The sequence below is a fragment of the Periophthalmus magnuspinnatus genome, chromosome 15 (assembly GCF_009829125.3).
Source record: "Periophthalmus magnuspinnatus isolate fPerMag1 chromosome 15, fPerMag1.2.pri, whole genome shotgun sequence".
NCBI lineage: Eukaryota > Metazoa > Chordata > Actinopteri > Gobiiformes > Gobiidae > Periophthalmus > Periophthalmus magnuspinnatus.
The window spans coordinates 29,947,954-29,971,790 of NC_047140.1; the positions used below are offsets into that span (position 1 = coordinate 29,947,954).

General features: G+C 41.0%; 1 protein-coding gene across 2 annotated transcripts in view; it reads right to left on the reverse strand.

Annotated features, from left to right (window-relative positions):
- The window catches only part of LOC117382249 (inactive phospholipase D5-like), a 94,929-nt gene that overhangs the window by 31,597 nt on the left and 39,495 nt on the right, over positions 1 to 23,837 (reverse strand). For both annotated transcript variants that reach the window (XM_033979344.2, XM_055227381.1), the window contains exon 2: positions 12,962 to 13,098. In XM_033979344.2, coding sequence (XP_033835235.1) covers positions 12,962 to 13,098 — 137 coding nt within the window. The remainder of the gene's footprint in view (positions 1 to 12,961; positions 13,099 to 23,837) is intronic.

A 23,837-nucleotide genomic window follows, 5' to 3' on the forward strand; every position in this document is an offset into this window, starting at 1 on the left:
GAACAAATTGTTTTCCAAATGCATTCTTCTAAAAACTTTGATCGGACTTTGGTGAAAAAATATTTTGTTGTCCACTCCGTATTAAACACTCGGCGCTCACTATCCGCTTTTCTTTCCTTTGATAAGCTCATTTTTGCAGAAGGGCTGATAAAAGAATAAGAGTAACACACACAAACAAGGTGGATGTAGCTGAAGTGCACCGTCTTTTGGGAAATGTAAATTGAACAAGGTTTTCTCACCTATTTGAATATAATTTGGTTACGTTCTAAACCCAACGGACCGTGTGTGTTCCCCGGGTCGTACTTTTCCCACCTCTGGGTCAGGACAGGAAACCTCCCCCTTTAAGATAAATTAATAGTAAGTCTGTGTGTCCCTCAGTCGTCCAGGTCTGATCCAGAGTAAAAGCCAAAAGTAAAATCTGTCAACTGGACAAAATGTTGCAGGAGTAAAGTCGTTTTCGCTGCTCGTCCAAGCCGCTTCTTCAGTTCTGGTCAGATTATAGTGGACACTGACTTATCCGCCCTTCAGACAGATATAAGGCAGTGTCCAGCAGTAATCTGACCACAACTGAAGCAAAACGAGCAGCAAAAACGACTTTACCCCTGCAACTTTTTGTCCAGTTGACAGATTTTACTTTTGGTCTTTTACTATAAATCCTGGTTGGACATTTAAACTGACGTAATAAGACTATTTTCTGGTCATAATCGGTGTTACGGACTAGTCCTAGTTATGTTTTGGGTCTCGCCTCCACCCGTCCAGATCCACCCACCGCTGAGTCCAGAGATAATCAGCCTGAAGCCGCCACCAAATCAGTGACCAGTTCGTCCTCCGCTGCAACGACGTTTCAGTATTTATAGTTCATTTTTGTATTATCCAGTTGTTTAATTTGTACGCATTTATCATTTTTGAACACCTCTCCACGCTCTCGTTTTTGCTCCACCACCTCTACACCAAGTGGCACGTAACAATCGGCCCAGAAAGTCTCATAACGCTTGAATTTTTATTTATACAAAGCTGTTCTGCATTTATTTTAAGGAAAACTAACAGCTACATAACACATTTAGATTGGTTCAGTACTGTTTAATGAAGTTTCACATTGATTTGAACACTGTTTTAAGGCTTAAACACTGAAATCACTATAACAGTTCCCTTTAAAGGCAGCGTTGTGTGTTCTGAATAACGGGAGGCAGCTGGGTGCTCTGTAGAAACTCCTTTACAGAGATAAAACAGCCGGAGACGACTCAAGGCCGAAAAACAGACCGGTGCAGTCAGGTATGTCCGAGAGAAGTGAAAGAGGTTTCGATGGAGGAACCGACACGTGCACCTGCTCAACATATTATTTGCATATTCATGAGTGTTGTTTTTTTTTACCTGTGGGTCTAAAGAGAGGCAGGTAGTCGGACAGTTCTGCGTACGTAGGCTGTTCGGGACAACGGTCTGACCCAGAGCTCTGTATTAGCATCGTATTTGACCGGGAATACATTTTTGTGATTTATGACTGATTCCAGTTGTCATTTTTGATAGAACACAACAGTTTAAAGGAAAGAAATGCTATTATCAGACTCTGGTATCAGTTAAAATCCCTACAATTTTATAGAAATGTCTTGGAAGTCCACGTAAGCTCACTGAATATGAAGCTCAAACTGAAAATCCTTTGTGTAAAGTTGGTACAAACAGTCAAAAGATTTCAGAAGAACATCTTGCTTTTTGCTCAATCAGGAGTGATAAAGGTACGTACCTGTGGTCAACGGGGGTAGAAGGGCAAAGACGTCTGTTGTCTAAGGTCCCAGGGTCTTAGAGGCTCAGAGCTGAACCCTCTTTCTATTCATTTATAATAAAAAAAACGAAAAGTAAAATCTGTCAACTGGGCAAAAAGTTGTAGGAGTGAAGTCGTTTTGCTGCTCGTCCAAGTTGCTTTTTCGGTCCTGGTCAGATTGCTGCTGGACGCTGCCTTATCCTCCTGGCGTCCTCATATGTGGACAATACGTTTTTGGCTTGTCTAGGCCACAGTGCAAATTATTAGATGAAGAATAACAGCAACAATGTAAATATATTATATATATTAATTTTTAACAGTTTAGAATGTTTAGAATATTTGATTTTAATTTTTTTGTTTTTCTTCCTGCTCCTGTCTCTTCACAGGAGACACATTGTTCCAAGAGGCACAATTGTTGTTTCTCATTTAGTTTTTACATTCAGGACAAATGTTGCTATGTTCAGGGTGTTAATAAGTAGTTTTTGCAAATCATTATTCAAATGTTTTATCAAAATGAGTAAAATGTCACATATGAGGACATTTGATTTACATATTTTTTTCTCAGAAACTACATAATGTAAAAAGATAATTCTTTCTATTTAAACTCATCAGGTCCCGATCAGCCCAAATAACAAAGAGAAATGAATAAAGCGACGCAAGAGCTCGGGTCTCAGGAGGTTAAATCTGTCTCCGTTTGTCGCTTAGAGAGGAGATCAGGTCCAGTACCTAAGTCTGACACACTGACATTTGTAAGAAGTAAACTGAGTCGCATAACACATTTTCTGTTGCTTTAATGAAACAGCGGCTTAAGCAAGTCACACACAGAGAAAAAATACAAAAAATAGTACGGTAACAAGCAAAAAGAAGCGACCCGGTGTCTCCCTGTCCCACCTCCCGACAGCAGGAAACCCGGTGCCTTTAAAACTACCGGCACGTTACCGTCCTTTGCCAACATAAACCTGACGCATTACCGTAGCAACCAGTCACTCATATGGCTCCTACAACTTTTTATCCAGCTGACAGATTTTACTTTTGATTTTTACTCTGGATCAAACCTGAACGACTGAGGGATTACACAGACTTCCGATTAGTTTATATTAAAGGGGCCCATGTGAGTTTTCTCGCCCTGAGCCCTCACGTTTCCGTTTACGGCCCTGCAGACTAATATCACTTCTTTTTCCCTCACTTCCTGGTTAATCAGCCTCAAAATGACAGCACAATTAGAGCTCCAGTTAATGGTTAATTTGGATAATTAATGGATCTAACTGTTTGCAGGTCTGGTCGATTGACGTTTAGATAAAAAAGCCTTGAAATAACGTGAAACTGTCCAGAAATATAACATGGATAGAGCACATTTGAGATGACAGATGGTATGTTACGCTTTTATTTGGACAGGGACAAGTGCATGATATTACACTGACCTTAAAAAAAACAGGAAAGATGTTTGGTGCCAGGTTTTTAGCATAAATACTCATTTCCATCTGTCGTCCCTGGACAGGCTGATGTTAAGTAAGAAGAACAGTCTGGTGTAGATGGGCGAAAAAACGTGTAAACATACGGTACATACGTCTAATACGACATGTCTCAACCCCAAATACGACATTTCTACAAACATTCAGTTCACACACACACAGTCACTCAGTTTCACATGTACAAATCCTCTTTCTTTCACACACATTCACTAATCGGTGCAAACTCGCTTTAATATTCGCCGTTTCTTTGTCACGTGTGCAAACTTTTGAAAACTTGTGCATGTTATAATCTCGTTTGGCTTGAATTATTCCGCTGACTCATCAACATCAACAATAGAAAAAGCAGATTTAGCGAAAGATTTCCTACATTTTGGAACGTTGCATTCTCCTCTAGAGGGCGCCCTACTGACTCGAGTCGTTTTTTCTGAGCTCAAGTGAGACAATCAAGTGTTTTTATTATTATTATTATTATTTTATTAATTTATTTATTCTTCTCAGGACATGAAACAACATTGTGAACTGCCTGTAAAAATAAATTAACTTGTGTTTTATTGTAAATATACGGACATATGTTTCTTTTTATGCTTTGAAAAACATTTTAACAATTTTTGGGAAATTTTAACACTGTATAGGTGCAATGTTTAGGCCTGAATAAGAAAAACCAATTAGAGGAAATTTACTTGTAGTTACACCGACTGACCACTGAACTGACCTCAATGGAGTGTGGCAGCAGAGAGCACTGTGGACGCTGATATGCAGCTCCACCACATAAACCAATGCATTAAAGAAGAAGTTATGTTTCAGTTGTTGTCCACTGCAGTGACCGCTGTGCACCAGAGGGTTAAGCGAGGACTAGCAATACCATGACTCATTTTAAATAGTAGACAGATGTTCGCGTATATTTGCAGATTATAGAAGTTTAGAAAACCACTATGAGTTTTTTGTGTGGTAATTATAGACTGTATAAAGACAAAATAGCTAAATAAAAACCTCAGGATCATGTAGCGCGGAGTTAATAGGAACATTTAAGACCGAAATGACGAGTCTGACAGCAGCAGATACAGAGAGAGGCGACAGTTTTTCAATAGAAAGTGAATTGGAGCCAGAGTCGATGGAGCTGGAAGTGCAGTTTAGCTACGTGCATTTATAAATACAGTCTATGCAGGTAATAAAGCGATAGTGTAGTTTCTGTGAATTCTACACTCTGTTAATAAAAGCCGTTTTTCTCTTCGCACAAACTGTAAAAGCGTTCCCACAGACAGCGGCTGATTGATCGCTTGAATTAACTCGGGATTATTTGATCATTTATTAAAGCGCGAGTATGACGGGCTTTTATGATTCGCAAGTTTTGACTTAATTAGGCGGGATAAAACCTGGCGTGAATATAAATGATAGTTTTACACGGATCAAGGAGCAGTTTGTGAAGAAAAGTTGAAAAATATGTTGGAATTTACAGGAAGTAGAGAGTTATATAATGATGGCACAATTTACACAAGAAACACATACAGAGTCTCCCAAAAGTCACTGACACTTTTAAATCTTCAGTCGCTCCTATAATTCTTAAGTTTTGCTCACCAAATTTTAGCAGTAGATAAAACTAGGAAGTAAAAATGACCTACTTTTAAAAAATAATGTTCAGTTTGGCCATTTCAAAGCATTTCCAGGTTTATTTGCTCTTGTTTGATCCTCGATTTTTCATTTTAAGTCGTTTATTAAGTCGTCTGAGGTTTATTCACAAACACCTTTTCTTTAAGATCGACCCACAGGAAGAAATCAGGACTAGTCAGGTCTGTGGAGATCACATACTGCCCCCTGTCTTTGAAAAACACTTATTATTCCTTTAATGGCGTTTACGCTCGGGGCGTCTCTGGTGTTAAAATGTCGAGTTTGACCCATGTGACTCAAAGTTCCACTGGACAATGAGGGTTCGTTCCTCGGTGCTGGATTTGCTCAGATTAATGTGGGAAGAGTCGTTCTAAACGCTCTGAAAAAATTAAAGAAAAATATTTAGAAACAAAAGAGTTATGAATTTTTGTATATACGATTATTTTAACATGATAAATGCGTTTTCTTATAATTTTATCTGCTAAATAATCATTTCTGTGTACACTAGATGAGTTTTGGCCCAGTGTACGACATGGTTGCTAGGTAACAGTTGTAGAATTTCCTAGTGTGATGTCATCATTACCAACCAGGAAGTACAATATTAAACTCAACTGAAGTCAACGGCGTGACATTAGAGAGTGGTTAATCACATTTTACAGTTAATAATTTTTTATATTTTGTGAATGATGGAGATAGAAATGTAACTGACCCTGTGAATATTGTTTTCCTACTGGTTAAACACCACATTTATTGTTGTAAATGGAGAGACTCTACTATTTTACTCCTTGAAATTGCTTAAATCTGTCTGTGCCAAGAAAATGTTCTACTCGATGTCTCAGGTTCTTTTGTTTTTCATTTTAGTTTTGTGGTCTGGGTTTGTTCTGCTCTTTTTTGTGCCTTACAGAAGCCGTGTTCCCACCTCTATGTGTTTGTAAGGGTAACGTATAATAATATTAATAAAAAAAAAAAAAAAGGGCTGTGCTCAATGGTAAATCTGGTCCTGCCCATCGACCGCACGCAGTTGAGCTCCCCCCATGAGACTTTGCGCGAGAAAAACAAGAGGAGAAACCGCGAAGGAGGCGAGGGAATAATAAATAAATCATAAATGATATTGTTTATTCTTCCAGGAGCTTCTGAAACATGTTCTAAACCTGCGGCTCGTTCACGTCGCTCACATGCTCGTTTATATCGTACCATGTGACCGCTCTAACCAATCAGAGCTTGAGCGTAGATAGAGCGGACATAGAGTGTAGTCGAAGCGTTTAAGACAACAGACGGATTTTGAGCTGAGAAACAGTTTATGATCAGAAAATAAGTAAAAATCGCCACAAAATTGGACTTTTGTGAAAGCCCGTCAGTCAAACACGAGCACTTGGTGATTACATTTCACTCTACAAGTAAAAATCTTTCTGAGCAACAGGATTTTTTCGTTGCAGTACCAATGAATGGCCACTAGTCCAACTCATGACAGCTCTAATCAGCAATATCCTCCAGTTATTTGAATAGATCCACGTTTAAACCTCAAAAAAGCTGCCAAACTGGACCATTCTTACAATATTTTAGTCAAATCTTAATTGTAATCTCCATAATGACCCATGAGTCCAACCTGCCCCGGTCTCTTTTTTTATGATTTTATTTTTATTAGTTTTTATTATTATTTTATTATTTTATTTTTATTTGGTTTTTTTTTTTTTTTATTATTTTATTTTTATTTGTTATTATTATTGTTATTTTATTTTTTATTATTTTATTTGTTTTTATTATTATTATTATTTTTGTATGATTTTTTTTTATTATTTTATTTTTATATGTTTTTTATTATTATTATTTTATTATTTTATTTTTATTTGTTTTTTATTATTATTATTTTATTATTTTATTTTTATTTGTTTTTTATTATTATTATTTTATTTTTTAATAATTGTATTTTTGTTTATTATTAATATTATTATTTTATTTGTATTTGTTTGTTATTATTATTATTATATTATTATTATTTTATTTTTATTTGTTATTATTATTATTATTTATTTTATTTATTTATTTATTTTTTTACTATTATTATTGTATTTTTCTTTACGCCTATTCCCTCAGATAAATTAACGACGCCTTAAAACAATACTCATTTCTGTAATAGTTGACGCCACGATTCTTCGATTCTGTTTATCGCACAACCTTTGAAAAGTGCTGCGTCAGGTTCACACTCATAATAAATCACCGAACGCCGTTGTAATAACCTATGTCCTAAAACCCATTACATACAAAAAACACGCGTGATCCAGCCATAACGCCAGCTCAGGTCGAACATTACCGAGGCAGAGGAGGCTGCTGACAACTGATAAATTATACACTCTCTCTGGCTCGTTCTCCCTCTCTCTTCTCTCTCTCCGTCTCTGGGGTGCTGGCCTTCTGCTACACCGGAGTGGACATTAATATGGCTATCACCGAGCGCCTGTGCACCGCTGATACGGAGAGAGAGAGAGTTTAATTAGGTACAACTCGCGGCGTGTTGTAATCCGCGCTCGTTCAGCCTAAACACGTCTGTAAATAATCAAATGCTTCATTAAGTAAGATGACACTGGTTCTGAGCTTGTGCATATTAAAATAACACGATCAGTTACATGGAACCATCCCAAATGTAAACATAAACAGATATTAAAGACGTTATGGAGTGTTTCTGGTGAAGAATGAGTCCAAAATTATGTGTTATTCCTCGTTCTACACCAGGAACACTTCATAATGTGTTTAATGAGTCCAAACGACGTGTTCTTCTGCGTTTTGATGCAAGAAACTGATATTAATCCCATTTTAAAGTGTCTCTGGTGTAGATCAAGTCTAAATAATGAGTTGTTCTGTGTTTTAAAGCAAAAACCTGATATTAAACACGTTAAGAAGTGTTCCTGGTGTAGAATGAGTCCAAAATGAGGTGTTCTTTTGTGTTGTGAAGCAGGAAACTGATGTCCTACACCAGGAACACTTCATAATGTGTTTAATGAGTCCAAAATGACGTGTTCTTCTGCGTTTTGAAGCAAGAAACAAATATTAAACTTATTTTAATGTGTTCCTGGTGTAGAACGAGTCCAAAATGACGTGTTCTTCTGCGTTTTGAAGCAAGAAACAAATATTAAACACAATATGGAGAGTTACTAGTGTAGAACGAGTCCAAAATGACACGTTCTTCTGCATTTTGAAGCAAGAAACTGATATTAAACCCATTTTGAAGTGTTCCTGGTGTAAAACGAGTCCAAAATAACATGTGTTTAATATCAGTTTCTTTCTTCAAAACGCAGAAGAACATTTTGGAGTTTTCCGGTTATAGAACAAGTCCAAAATGACGTGTTATACTGTGTTTTGACGAAAAAAACTGATATTAAACATGTTACGGAGTGTTCCTGGTGTAGAATGAGTCCAAAATGAGACATTCTTCTGCATTTTGAAGCAAGAAACTAATATTAAACACATTTTGGCGTGTTCCTGGTGGAGATCAACTCTAAAATGACGCGTTATTCTGCGTTTTGAAGTGAGACGGAGCTAAACGCGATGCTCACAGTGTAAAGGTCTGTGCGTTTCGTCAGGGCGGCTCGGGTAAATCAATGCTAACGCGCTCGCAGATGGTCCGGTTTGGGGCTGGACACATGTTAAGGAGGGAAATGCATCACGTCGGATAAGATGATAAAACACAGGGCTTAAGTGCAGCTGTAGTTTGGAAACTTCCTTAAGACGCGACCATTAGATCATCCGTGTATAAAAAGCAGGTCTTGTGATGTGTATCTTAGAGTGATGAATGTGTTGTACGCGGAAAGACATAAAAATATTAATAGCGTCTGTGCACAGGAGCATGCTCGCTAGCTCACTGTGTCTCAAAACTAATGCTAATTTTTATTAAAAGTATAAAATATTAAATAAATTACCCATGAAAATTAAAATTGATTAATGTAAAGACTATTTGATTGTTTTTATTTGTAGATTATTTCAATTTGTGGTGTTTTAATGGGCCTATTTATGCCTGAAAATTAGCATTAGCGTTAGCATTGGCAAACGAATAACTGTCTTTCTGAGCAAAGGCGTCCCCTGTTGAAGTTGTCACCGCATTTGTTTAGGTTTTAACATGTTATTAGAGACGTGAACCTCCAAGTCACTGTCCACAGTCATGTCTTTATCAACAAAAACCTCAGAGACCGAATTGGACAGGAAGTAGTGACGCTAACACTAAGGCTAACATAGGGAAGTAACAAAAGAAACCAAGATGGAAAATGGTAAAGTAAGAAGTAATTTAATGAACAGGGATGTTAAGGGTAAACTAAACAAAAGGTACAACAACAATAAAAAAGGTACATTTAACTAAAACACAAATTTTACAGTAACAAAACTAAACCTTGACGAACAAACACAGTCAGTACAACGAAAAGTACTTAAGACGTGGGGCCGTAACAGACTGTTTATATAAATGGGCATAGCTAACCTGCTAGCCACCACGTTCCAAATGGAGGTGATCATGGGCACGGTTCCATCAACTCTGGCTCCAATTCACTTTCTATTGAAAAACTGTGTCCTGTCTCTCTACCTGCTGCTGTCAGACTCGTCGTTTTGGTCTTAAAATGTTCGTATTAACCCTCTACACGATCCCGTTTTTTTTTTATTTCACTATTGTGTCTGTAAATCAAGATATAAATGCTAATAACAGACAAATCAGGCGCCTTCTTTCCCTGAGGTTGCTCCTGCTAGCGTTAGCGACAGGTTTGATTGACAGCGTTGCTCTGTGCTAAACGAGCGGTGTTGGCGGGAAGAGGCGTTAGCTTCAACAACCTCGCTCCAGATTGGCTCTTTGGTTGCTATGATACTCGAGGTCGGAATTTCTAATATGCAAATTGGCTCCAAAATGGCCGCCATAACAAAGCCAAATCATTAAGAAAAGCTTTACTGAACAATTAAGTCGAGGAAAATACGTGCGATGGCTGAAGTATTTGGTGCAGAAAGTATCTACAAACATATCTTTATTCAGAAAGTATAATTAATTTACTGACAACTGAAACCGTTTCGAAAAAAGTGCAATAGTTTTGATAAAATGGCATCAGCGATCCTCAGGCCAATCACAAACAGACAGATCTGAAGACGCTGAAAAGTCCACTAATGAGAGCGAACGAGCCCCGGCGCCTTTACCCCCCCCACATCTGCCTCCGCTCTCCTCTCCGCGCTCTCGGCTCGTCTAAAAACCTTGGGGGTCCTTCGTAATTCACTATACTCAGCCCCAAAGTGGAGGAGAAAGGCTTGTTAGGCGTTTCGTTTAGAGGGAAAGAAAGAGCGGACGGACCCGGCATAAAGAATGAACGGAGAGAGAGGGGGAAGGGGGGAAGCGAGCTGAGGCTGAAAGGAAAATTGAATGATACAAATCTAATGAAGGAAAACCAGTAGGAAGTGAAAAGAAGAAGAAGAAGAAGAAGAAGAAGAGTGCTGCGTCAGCCAAACCAGTGCTGATCCACGACTTTCACTGTGGCCAACGAACGCCACACATTCGTCCGATACCCAAACGATAACGTCTAAACCGCTACGTTTCATGCGACGGCTCCGGATCTGAACGAAATCTTATCAAACCGACGACAAAACGAGCGAGTGCGAGTTTAAAATCTCCGCTCCACGTTGGGTTTTATAGAGAATTGCGCAGTTTCTAATCAATACGGCTGTTCTCAGAATGGTACAAAAGGGAGCGGACCACGATGCATTGCAGGAAGTGATGAGCAAGAGACGCCGCAGAACCAAGAAGATTGTTTTTGTGGAAATGTGTTACACAAAATGGACACTTATGAGATTTTAGTAGGGTTATAATGCTGTTAACTCATCAAAAACACAGGCAAGGCAACGTTTATTCGTACACAAAGTAAATCAAAGAGCTTTACAGAATAAGAAAATATGACAAAATATGACAAAATATAACACTCGAAATATAAATAATCACAAATAATCATCATAGGATTAACATTAAAAGGAGAAAAGTGCAGAATAAGCTTCAAATGTGGTGATTTCGATCAAGATTTGAGCTGAATTTTGCTCAAAAGAAACAACTGGATCAATCGTTTTTTGTGTATTTTTGTTGCTCAAACTACAAACGTGTTAAAAATAAACCTTCATTTTTTTCAGCAGGTCTCAAACTACGATAAAAAATACTTTTACTTTTCAGTTGTGTTCAAAAATGTAGTGGAGTAATGTACAGATACTGCTCTCAGATGAAGTAAAAGTAAAAAGTATCCACTGTAAAATGTACTTGAGTAAAGCACAGATACTTAAAATGTTTACTTACTTTTAAACGTTCCAGCTCTGATGATCATTTCAGATAAACGCAGTGGACAGATATATTTGAAATCAGCAGCACATTTCAAGTGTTTGTGGAGTCGCAGTGAGAGTGAAACCTTGGCCTCTAAATAACCTCATATCCATCAAACAGAAAAAGCAAGAAAAAACAAGAAAATACAAGAAAAACACACAGATCTACAGGCGACGTATAAAAGGTTTTGATGTGTTAGTGATAAAGAAAGAACTGAACCAGCCCATGTTTAAATCCAGGCTCAAATGATTCTGTTTAGCTGCATGTGACGGAAAGGGGTTTATTCTGCACTTTTCTGCTTTAATGTCAATTTTATGATGATTATTTATTTCTATTTTATTTGTAAAGAGGCAGCGCATGTTAATAAACCTTTAAAAATGTAAATACGCAAAGATTAGAGACAACGTGGCTGATTTCTAGCATCATTTCGTCGGCAGATTGACCAGGAACAATAAAACTAACGCAAATGTTCACTGCCTGGCCAAAAAAAAAGTCGCCACCTGGATTTAACTAAGCAAATAGGTCCGAGTCTATAAGTACGAGTCAGGTCTAGGTTCAGCAGCAGTCTGACACCTGAATATACTGAATGACCAGGTTATTCCATCAGTGGATTTTTTGGGCATATTCCAAGACGACAATGCCAGGATTCATCGGGCTCAGATTATGACAGAGTGGATCAGGAGGATGAGACGTCATTTTCACACATGGATCGTCCACCACAGAGTCCAGACCTTAACCCCATTGAGAATCTTTGGGATGAGCTGGAGAAGCTTTGAGCAGCGTCAGACTCGACCAGCATCAGTGCAAGAAGTGAAAAATTAATGCAACACTGGATGGAAATAAATCGAAGCAATGACACAGAGAATGATCAAAAGTAAAGACGGAACAACCAAATATTAGAGTGTGAGACCTTTTTTTTTTTTTTTTTTTGGCCAGACAGTGTATTTGTAAAGAGGCAGCACGTATTAAAGAAAGTTTACAGGAAGGGAACAGGAGCTGATGAATTCAAGATATAAATTCAAGTTATGTTTATTAATCTCACTGTGCATCTTAAAGGTAATGTAATGTTCACTCTTATTATATTCATTATATTAACTATGTAATCTGCACTAATATCTGTTCTTGAGTCTTGCAGAAAATGTCTTGTGAAATTTACAGGACCACACGGGAGAGGTCGAGGTCACTGCGAACTTGCAAAACCTTGTCCGTGAAACATCTTAGAAGGGTGTTTGCGCAAAAGGGAATGACCTCGAGAAACGCAGGAACAGAATGTATTTTTATTTGTATTTCGTAATTAGTTTTACGCACTTCTCGCTAAATATATTTCCCCCTCCCCTTGAGAGTGGGCAGTGCATTTGTAACCAGGGTTCCTAATTCTAATAAAAGGGGGTGAAAGACGGTGGAGACTTCAGAAGGAGTGAGGAGGTTGTAAGTGAAGGTTTTGCCTCCCCGTCCTTTCTCCTCAATATTGAGACAAAATAATCTCTCTTGTCTTCTCTTCTCTTTTGAACTGTAACTTAGGTTAAAGGTGAACCTATCAGGAGCAATAACACAAACGCAAATGTAACACACCAGCACATGTGTTTTGATTTGTTTGCATTTTGATTTTTGTGTCTTTCTGATTCTGTAAAGCAAGTGCATGAATTGTGTTATACAAAGAAACTCGCTTTGCCTCGCCGAACGTCTCTAAATATTGGATTTGTCGAGTTTTGGTTGCGTTTTGGTTGCGTTTTGACCGGTCTATGTGTTGTCTGAGCGTAATTGTGCAGTCTTACATCACAGCATCTCGAGTTTTAGACTAAATCTTACCGACAGCTGCTCTCACAGTTCTCCTCCGTGATCCCGTCTTCGTCTTCTCCCCAGATGTCCACGGCCGAGAAGATGAGCGCGACCAACACGGCGAAGCAGCACACCAAGGCGAAGATCACAATGCACTTCTGCTGAGACTGCAACACACACAAGGAACACAGCGTTGATCTCCGACGCCATTTTTTGACTCCTCCGTAGAAACACGCGAGAGGCCAAAGTGCTCCACAACCTTGGCTCCCCATTAGCCGAACGCTGACCGCCGCTCGCCGATTTAACGCTTCGGTCAGCAGATCATAACGCAGGACGGGGGCGAATTAACCCAAACATGTCGAAGGTCAGGCGTTTACAGTAATCTCAGAAGTTCAGACGTCTGCATTAAGAGCACGAGTCAAAAGGACGGGATTCAAAAGGGGAAAGGTAGAAAGCAGGTCAGCGGTACTTTTAACATCAGCGTTTGCGTAAACTTAATAACGAACACGAGGAGGTGAACTGCAAGAACGTAAGGTGAAGAGCAAAGATGATCCGTGTGCGTGTGCGTCTGTGATAGTAATTAGCACCATTTTAAAGCAATAACATCGACAAGTAATCTCGCTTAATTATTCTGTCCTGCGTTAATAAAGGTCAAAAAACCTGCACCCAGACGAACCTCACGTAAAAAAAAAAACACCGAAGTTCACCGTTTCCTGCCCACTGTTTTCAATTTAATGTACCACAAGTCGTTTTATACTAAAGACAACCCCAAAATAGAGAATAGCTCCTGAGTTTAAGCATATTTCCAAGCGGAGGGAAAGAAACTAACCACGCAACATCTCTTCCCTAAGACACATGAAGAACAGCCTGACAGTAGAGGGCGCTGTCACATATTTCAATGCCGTGATGGTGTCACAAATGACCGACTGTGTTTCCCGCTCGTCTCAGGTCAAAGAGAGCGGCTCAAACCTCTCAGATCCATCTATAATCAGGCATTAAAGGTACTCAGTTAAAAAAAACAACTTCGTTATCGCCACTGTGATTATAAAATGTTCAGTTGCGGCATTTTAAAATCTAAGAAATGTGTTGAAAATGATTAATAATGCAGCTCCTCCTACACTGAATAAATGTGTTAAACTTTCTTCCAAACAAACTCCCAGGTACAAATCATCTTTTTTTTGTGAGATTAATGAATTTGTACACGGTCCCTGACAAATAAAGACTAAAGAAAGAAAGAAAATATCAGTTTCTTAATTTAACCTTTGCAGACTTGTGCCTAACCTAAACCAGAAACACGACCTACGGCAACACGTCCACGGACAAACTACATCGAATATGCCCATGTGATTTACCCCTGTGTACATGTAGGCCGATGTTGACACGTGAATATCAGGGTTTTTTTTGTTTTAAACGGCTAATTAACCTACAAAAGTGGAGTAAAACGCAAAGATTTAACAGACAAAGGACAAAGGAAACAACTGAAATAAAGCGTCATTACGATATTGATAAAGTAAACTCGTGAAAAACAGTGAGGGACAAGTAGGTTTGAGGTTAAATAACATTCCAATCCTATATTACAATCCAATTTGAATGTAGATATGGAAAAAAAATAATAAAACAGGCGAATACTGGTACTTTTCATCTGATTTGGAGTTCATTTTAAAACAACTTGGTCCCAGATACATTGAAAAAACATATTTAAGTCAAAACAGAACAATGTTTGATGAATATTATGGTATATTTAAGCCTAAACGGTCAAATAAAGAGCTATTTAGGTAAAACTGTGTGAGGTTTACAGTCAAAATGAAAGACGTGCAGTGAACTCATAACAGGTAACGCTAAACTTAAACCCAAATTTAACCCAAACTCTAATCCTAATCCCTAACCCAAACCCTAACCCAAACTATAACTCTAATCCAGGGGCGTCAAACACATTTTCACAAAGGGCCACATCAGCGAAACGGTCGCTCTCAAAGGGCCACATGTAATGCAAATAAATTACTTTTTTAACTAGTTCATTAACCGTCTCTGTATTTATTTCATATTTGAGTTACAAATACTGCATGTACATTTCCATAGATGTAAAAATATGGCTGTTTAACTGTATCTCCTGATAAACTGACATTTTAAAACAGTCAAACCTTTTAATTTATCTTGTTGTGGGCCACATAAAATGACATGGGGGGGTCACATTTTGCCCGGGGGCCTTGAGTTTGACACGTGTGCTCTAATCCTAACCCTAACTCTAACCCAAATGTGAACTCATAACAGGTAACGCTAACCCTAAACCCAAACTATAACCGTAACCTGTAACTCCTAACCCTGACCTCAACCCTAATCCTAACCTCAACCCAAACTCTAATCCCAACTCCAACTCCAACCCTAATCCTAACACCAACCCCAAGCCTAACATGAACTCATAAGAGGTAATGCTAACCCCATCCCTAACCCAAACCCTAACCCAACCCTAACCTTAACCCCCACTCTACCCCCAACCCAAACCCACACCCTGAGCGGTACACTGGCCCATGCGGCTCCATCCAGTAGACGAGTTACTGTGGCTCAAATGTCTGTCCTTGCTGAACACACGTTTGTTTGCTGTTTTATTCTCTGCAGATGGTACAGTGACATAACCACAGATAAAAGACTTACAGTAAAACCAAACCAGCGTCACCAGATCTCCCTGAAAAGCTGTTAAAAGCGCTAAACGAACGCCTGTGTTTGCCAAAGATCATTAGCACAGAGCGAGCGCTTCTTCCTCTGAGACGTATTACATATCACACTCCAGCGACGCCGGCCCAAAGCCCTGATCACTTTTTGTTTATTGGAGCCGAAAAGATTCATGTCCTCTGCCTGAGACGTGGGAGTTCAATTAATCTTACACAGACAATCGAGTGTCCCCAGTGGACCTGCGCTTTGAGGGAGGACAGGAGGCTTCATGCTTCAGAGAAACACAAAATGATCCTCACTTCTAATCTCTAAACCATCGGCGCCAGGTCCGCTGAGGGGAAGTGATCTTAAAACATCTCGTCTCACAGCGAGCGCCACTTTTCAGGATGTGTGGGCGCCGTGGACTGTTTAAAGCGGTGGACTGAGCGAGTCTGACGTCACCCGCAGCGTTCAGCTTCAGTCAAATGAAGCTAATCGAGGCTAGCGGTTATAGCGGTCAATTTGGAGCATCATAGCAACAAAATAACCACCCTGGGACGAAGCTGGTGAACGTAGCGCCTCTTCCCGTCCGCGCCACTGGTTTATCAGGGAGCGGGCCCTTAGCAACGCTGTCAATAAAGCCTGTTGCTAAGGCTAACAGGAGTGACCTCAGGGAACAAACGCGCCTGATTTATCTGTAATTAATGTTCATATCTTGATTTACAGACACAATAGTGAGATAAAAACGCCAGGATCATGTAGAGGGTTAATACGAACATTTAAGACCAAAATGATGAGTCTGAGAGCAGCAGCGCCCACGATCACTTCCTATTTGGAACGCGGCGGCTAGCAGGTTAGTTATGTTCATTTGTATAAACAGTTTATGGTGGGTACTCAGGTAAAACTAGGATCAAGTGAAAAACTGGACTTTTCTTAATGTCACTCTCAGGCCAAGGAAGTTCTTTTTACAGTTCAACTGTCAACTGGACAAATCGTTGTAGGAGTGAAGACGTTTCTCTGCTCATCCTTGAGTTTGGACGATTTGTCCCGTTGACGGATTTAAACTTTAATCTTTAGTCTTTAGTTGTGTCGGGTAGAAAGATATTAGACCAGGACTAAAGCAGGACTAAAGCAGGACTAAAGCAGGACTAAACTAGGGCTAAACCAGGACTAAACCAGGACTAAACCAGGACTAAACCCGGAGTAAACCCGGAGTAAACCAGGACTAAAACAGGACTAAACCAGGACTAAACCAGGACTAAACCAGGACTAAACCCGGAGTAAACCAGGACTAAACCAGGCCTAAACTAGGACTAAATCAGGACTAAACCAGGCCTAAACTAGGACTAAACCAGAACTAAACCAGGACTAAACCAGGCCTAAACTAGGACTAAATCAGGACTAAACCAGGCCTAAACTAGGACTAAATCAGGACTAAACCAGGACTAAACTAGGACTAAATCAGGACTAAACCAGGCCTAAACTAGGACTAAACCAGAACTAAACCAGGACTAAACCAGGCCTAAAACTAGGACTAAATCAGGACTAAACCAGCCTAAACTAGGGCTAAACCAGGACTAAACCAACCCTAAACCAGGACTAAACCAAGACTAAACTAGGACTAAACCAGGACTAAACCAGGTCTAAACCAGGTCTAAACCGACGTTACAAAGAATCTGGAAGCCTTCTAAATACAAAACGTACCCATGGGATCCTAATAGCTTCACTTCGAGGCTGTTAGCGTTTGCAGTTTCTAGTTACAGTAATAATAATTTACGTCTTAACATGTGGACAGCAGGACGTTACTTTACAAACCCCGGCTCCAGCGTGAAGAGCACGAAGACGTCAGACTTAAAGCGTCCGCCGGGGACAGGCAGCGCAAACAGAAGAACCAGCCCCCGAATCGATACGGCTTGAATTACAGGAAAGATTCTGACATGGCTCCACTGCAGCAGCATAAACAGGGGAATGTATGGAGTATTTGTGTTACATTGAGTGCTATGGCTGATTTAACAACGGGACTTTTCAGAGAGGATCGTTTGGCTACATCTACATCAGAGACTAAGACGATAATGTGTTTTGTGTGATAATCTGGTGATAAGTGGGTAGCTCTAATGTCAAGTGTGAAGACGGAGGCTATGAAATCCAATCATCCCGACCACAGAAATACTGCCCCTGGAGGCCTGAAGGGGCATTGAAGAGGCACTAGACCAGACTGAAGCACCAACGACTGACGGAGACGGTGCAAAGGCATCGGTTACATGATCATTTGAAATATATTACAGCAGAGGAGGGTACACTGAGATTTGCAGTGGGATTTCTGATGAACCTGATGAGTCTTTGGATAAAGAATAATGTTTTTAAATCAAGATGGTTAATTAATGAATAAGGAAACAAATAGGCCTCTCATTATGATCACTGTATATCACCGACATGTTAGAGCCACATGGACATCTCACACTCTAAAACCAAGACTAAACCAAGACTAAACCAAGACTAAACCAAGACTAAACCAAGACTAAACCAAGACTAAACCAAGACTAAACCAAGACTAAACCAGGACTAAACCAGCCGGTTTAGTCTTGGTTTAGCCCTAATTTTGTCTTGGTTTAGCCCTGGTTTCGTCCTAGTTTAGTCTTGGTTTAGTCTTGGTTTAGTCTTGGTTTAGTCTTGGTTTAGTCCTGGTTTAGTCCTGTTTAGTCCTGTTTAGTCCTGTTTAGTCCTGGTTTAGTCCTGGTTTAGTCCTGATTTTGTCCTGGTTTTATCCTGGTTTCGTCCTAGTTTAGCCCTGGTTTCGTCCTTGTTTTTCCCTGGTTTAGTCCTGGTTTAGTCCTGGTTTAGTCCTGGTTTAGCCCTAATTTAGTCTTGGTTTAGCCCTGGTTTCGTCCTAGTTTAGTTTTGGTTTAGTCTTGGTTTAGTCCTGGTTTAGTCCTGGTTTAGCCCTAATTTAGTCTTGGTTTAGTCCCGGTTTCGTCCTGCTTTAGCCCTTGTTTAGTCCTGGTCCCGGGCTCAGTATTTATAGCATATACAGTTTCTTAGTAAAAGTGGGAGATTTGTGGTATTTTTGTAGTAACACAATTTGATTTGCGCTGTAAAGGGCTGAGTAAGTGACTTTTATGTCTATATATATATATATATATATATATATATATATATATATATATATATATATATATATATATATATATATATATATATATATATATATATATAATAGAACCTTATACGCTGCAGCTCAGGCCTTTTAATGATTCTGTCTATAAAAAATGCTCTGCTGGGACTGTCTTACTTTACTGTTATTGTGTTAGCGACATTAGCAGTTTCATTATTTTCGTTTATGGTGGCATTTCTTTGGTTCCATAATTGGTATCGATCACAGACGCTCAAACACAAACATGAAGCACAAAGAAACACGAGTAAAACAAGACCAAAAAAACAAAGGTAATTTGATTTTTCATGGTTTTTGAAAGCTTTCCAGAAATCCTGTGTCTGTTTCGTCAGAGCCAGCTCCACTCGCTCCCTGGTGCTGAGAGTGTGTGCGTCTGTGTGCGTGTGTGTGCGAGTGTGTGTCATGATCTGAGGACTCAAAGGTGAAGGCCGGGCCGCAGAGACAGAGCCATGTTTGTATCCTCTCTTCCGTCTCTGTATCTGTCGTTTTCCCTCCTCACTCCCAGGGCTCTCCGGCTGTAAACACTGCCACTTTCTCCCCACAAAGACCCACGTCAACCCAAAGAAAACGAACTCTACAACAAAGCGAGAAGCGCAGGGACGGTGCTGCGTCTCTCAGATCTTAAAACGGCAAATAAACAAGTCTGATGAGCTCTAGACAGACGATGTATTTGCGGATGATGTAACGGAGCACGTCAGCAGTTTAATGATCAGTTAAAGAGAGTTTCAAGGTCTTATATTACGCAAAATTGACTCTTGTGAGATTTAATCCGTGTTATAATGCTGTTTCCTCCTCAAAAACAAACCTGGAGTTGTGTTTTTTTCCCTTTATTATTAATCTGTCCACATCTCCAAACCTCAAAATGCTCTGTTCCACCTTGTGATGTCACGAAGTGGTAGTTTTTTTTCAAGTTAACAGCTTCTTTTTACCTTTAGTTCAGCCGATATGGGCAGTTCCAGCGCTGAAATGATCCAAATAATTCTAGAAATGAAGGCGTATAGAGTTTAAAAACACACTGGAGCACTTCCTGTATCGCCACTCGATGACATCACAAGGTGGAACAGAGCGTTTTCTGTTCGGATTGTGCGTTAAACGTGCGCGAATGAAACAAAACGCAACTCCAGGTCTGTTTGTGACGAGGAAATGACATTATAACAGAGAGAATAGTGTAATATGAGCCAAAAACAAGCACGTTTGAATGAATAAAAATGAAAAATATGGTTTAGTATTTATGTGGAGCGTTTCATTCCGGGCACACAGCAGCACCACACGAGGAGGAGAAACATCAAAGTCATAAGTCGTTCGCTCTGGGGCAGAATCAGCCCTGAGTCTGTCACCTTGCACACAGTTTATATGGATGCGGAACATTCACAGGTTTAAGTGCAAATTCAAACACTGAGATCTGGAGCAGAGACTGTACGGACGTCTGGGTCTGAGGGATTCATGTGAAAATGAATCACGGTTTGATTTGTTGTTTTAATAATGTGGGACGTACATGACAATGAATAAACACCATTTTCAGTACGTCGATGCAACATTAGATTTGTTTAGTGTAAAAATCAAGTTCTGCAAACGACACGATTCACACAGATCCTAAATGGATTTAAAAAGAAACTGTTTTAGTCCTGGTTTAGACTTAGTTTAGTCCTGGTTTAGTCCTGGTTTTTAGTCCTGGTTTAGTCCTGGTTCAGTTCTCAGTTTAGTCCTGTTTTTTAGTCCTGGTTTAGTCCTGGTTTAGTTCTCGGTTTCGTCCTGGTTTTTAGTCCTGGTTTTTAGTCCTGGTTTAGTCCTGCTTTCTAGTCCTGGTTTCGTTCTGGTTCAGTCCTGGTTCAGTCCTGGTTCAGTCCTGGTTTAGTCCTGGTTTCTAGTCCTGGTTTAGTCCTGGTTTAGTCCTGGTTTAGTCCTGGTTCAGTCCTGGTTCAGTCCTGGTTCAGTCCTGGTTTTTAGTCCTGATTCAGTCCTGGTTTTTAGTCCTGGTTCAGTCCTGGTTTAGTCCTGGTTCAGTCCTGGTTCAGTCCTGGTTTCTAGTCCTGGTTTAGTCCTGGTTCAGTCCTGGTTTTTAGTCCTGGTTCAGTCCTGGTTTAGTCCTGGTTCAGTCCTGGTTCAGTCCTGGTTTAGTCCTGGTTTCTAGTCCTGGTTTAGTCCTGGTTCAGTCCTGGTTTAGTCCTGGTTCAGTCCTGGTTCAGTCCTGGTTCAGTCCTGGTTTAGTCCTGGTTCAGTCCTGGTTCAGTCCTGGTTCAGTCCTGGTTTAGTCCTGGTTCAGTCCTGGTTCAGTCCTGGTTCAGTCCTGGTTCAGTCCTGGTTTTTAGTCCTGGTTTACCAGGTTTACCAGGACTAAACCAGGACTATACTCAGGTGCGACTTATACTCCAGAGAACACAGAACTTCTTCTTCTACTACTTCCATTAAACAAACTCATTTCTGAGCTCGTTCATTATCTTGTCCTGAGAAAACGCGCTGGGCCCTTTGGAGTTTAAAGTCTCGAGTGTCAAACGGCGAGAACAAAAGACATTACAGAGATGATTTCCCCTCCAGCTGACGCCGAGCGATGCCGACGCCACACAAACCGCGCACTTTATTACTGAATGAATGACATATTGTGCGTATTTAGCCGAGAGCAGCTTCGCGCGCACAGAACTGTCCGCTCTCAGCTTCACAAACGCGTCCTCAGCATAATCCAGGAGCACGACGGCGGCAGCGTTAGGCCTTATATAGAGCTGCTGCTGTCACCCACGCTGCACCTCTGCTACTCCAACTATTACATTATTAAGATACGAGCGAGCGGTATTAGCGAACGCCTCCAACCGCCTCGTCTCCACGCTCCACAGATGAGTTTACGATGTTTATCCGTGTGATTTGAGTGTTGCTTGATTGTAATAATCCGGAGGCAGCGGAGCACGTGAGAGAGTCCTGGATACTATTTCATAATTCACACGCAAATCACCTTAAAAGCTCGTTTTGTGAGACCGTCAGCGACCGTCTCTGGTTAAACTCAGCGGCGGCGAGGTCAGGACGAGTACACAAACCAGACGGCGTTAATCCGCGCCGTCACATGACACGTGATCACGGATAAAGTAATAGAGCGAGACGTGATTGTGTTTTGAGTTCGCTGGTTTAAATCACGGACTGTGTAAAGAAGAGGACGAAGTGAGTGTGACGTCACCGATAAAGTTCAGCTCCAAATGAAGCGCGTCGAGGCTAGCGGTTATAGCGGCGAATTTGGAAACGTTTAAGACCAAAATGACGAGTCTGACAAGCAGCAGTTACGGCGAAAACGGACAAAGTTTTTCAATAGAAAGTGAATTGGAGCCAGAGTCGATGGAGCAGGAAGTTCGCACATGATCACTTCCTGTTTGGAACGCGGCGGCTAGCAGGTTAGCTATGTTCATTTACATAAACAGTCTATGGTTTAAATACTGGGCTGTTCAATGTACTTTTCTCGGGGGTCAGATTTTTCGGAGGGGCGTGGCCTCAGGGCCGAGGAGCACGACACAACGCTACTTTGGTGTCGCACAAAATGTATAGATTTATATTTATTTTATCCTTTACACCCCCGGACAAACTGAAAAAAAGTGCAATTTATGGTCCGGAAAGTACGGTATTTTTGTGGTTATGGTCATAGTACTCAGCTGTTTTTGTCTCATTTTTTGCCTGATCCTGTTTCTTAGACCCACCCTCCGCCTCCAACCCAGCGTCCTACAACCGGTTTACGCACTTCAACCTTCGACCCAGCGTCCTACCACCGGTTTACGCACTTCAACCTTCGACCCAGCGTCCTACGACCGGTTTACGCACTTCAACCTCCGACCCAGCGTCCTACGACCGGTTTACGTACTTCAACCTTCGACCCAGCGTCCTACGACTGGTTTACGCACTTCAACCTTCGACCCAGCGTCCTACGACCGGTTTACGCACTTCAACCTTCGACGACCCAGCGTCCTACCACCGGTTTACGCACTTCAACCTTCGACCCAGCGTCCTACGACCGGTTTACGCACTTCAACCTCCGACCCAGCGTCCTACGACCGGTTTACGTACTTCAACCTTCGACCCAGCGTCCTACGACCGGTTTACGTATTTCAACCTTCGACCCAGCGTCCTACGACCAGTTCACGCACTTCAACCTTCGACCCAGCGTCCTACCACCGGTTTACGCGCTTCAACCTCCGACCCAGCGTCCTACGACCGGTTTACGCGCTTCAACCTCCGACCCAGCGTCCTACGACCGGTTTACGCGCTTCAACCTCCGACCCAGCGTCCTACGACCGGTTTACGCACTTCAACCTTCGACCCAGCGTCCTACGACCGGTTTACGCGCTTCAACCTCCGACCCAGCGTCCTACGACCGGTTTACGCGCTTCAACCTCCGACCCAGCGTCCTACCACCGGTTTACGCGCTTCAACCTCCGACCCAGCGTCCTACCACCGGTTTACGCGCTTCAACCTCCGACCCAGCGTCCTACCACCGGTTTACGCGCTTCAACCTCCGACCCAGCGTCCTACGACCGGTTTACGCGCTTCAACCTCCGACCCAGCGTCCTACGACCGGTTTACGCGCTTCAACCTCCGACCCAGCGTCCTACGACCGGTTTACGCGCTTCAACCTCCGACCCAGCGTCCTACGACCGGTTTACGCGCTTCAACCTCCGACCCAGCGTCCTACGACCGGTTTACGCACTTCAACCTTCGACGCAGCGTCCTACAACCCGCTCCTCCAACCAGCACGTTACGACGTTATGACAGAAAGTACAGATACTGCTCTCAAATGTAGTAAAGCAAACGTAAAAGTATCCACTGTAAAATGTACTAAAGTGAAGTACACATGCCTAAAATATTCACTTAACTGCAGTACTTTATTACTTTTACTTGGTTACGTTCCAGCACTGAATATAAACGCGTCAGACTGGACTCAGACACATTTTATAACAGACCAGAGTGAACTAAAATGTCATGTAATTGCTTTTCTATGAAAGAACATCACAATAACAGGGATTTTAAAAATAAAACTGAAATTGAGAGTAATTATACGAGTCCATTATCACAAACAATGGAAAGAGCTGATTTTAATGCAGCGCTGCTCAAAAACTA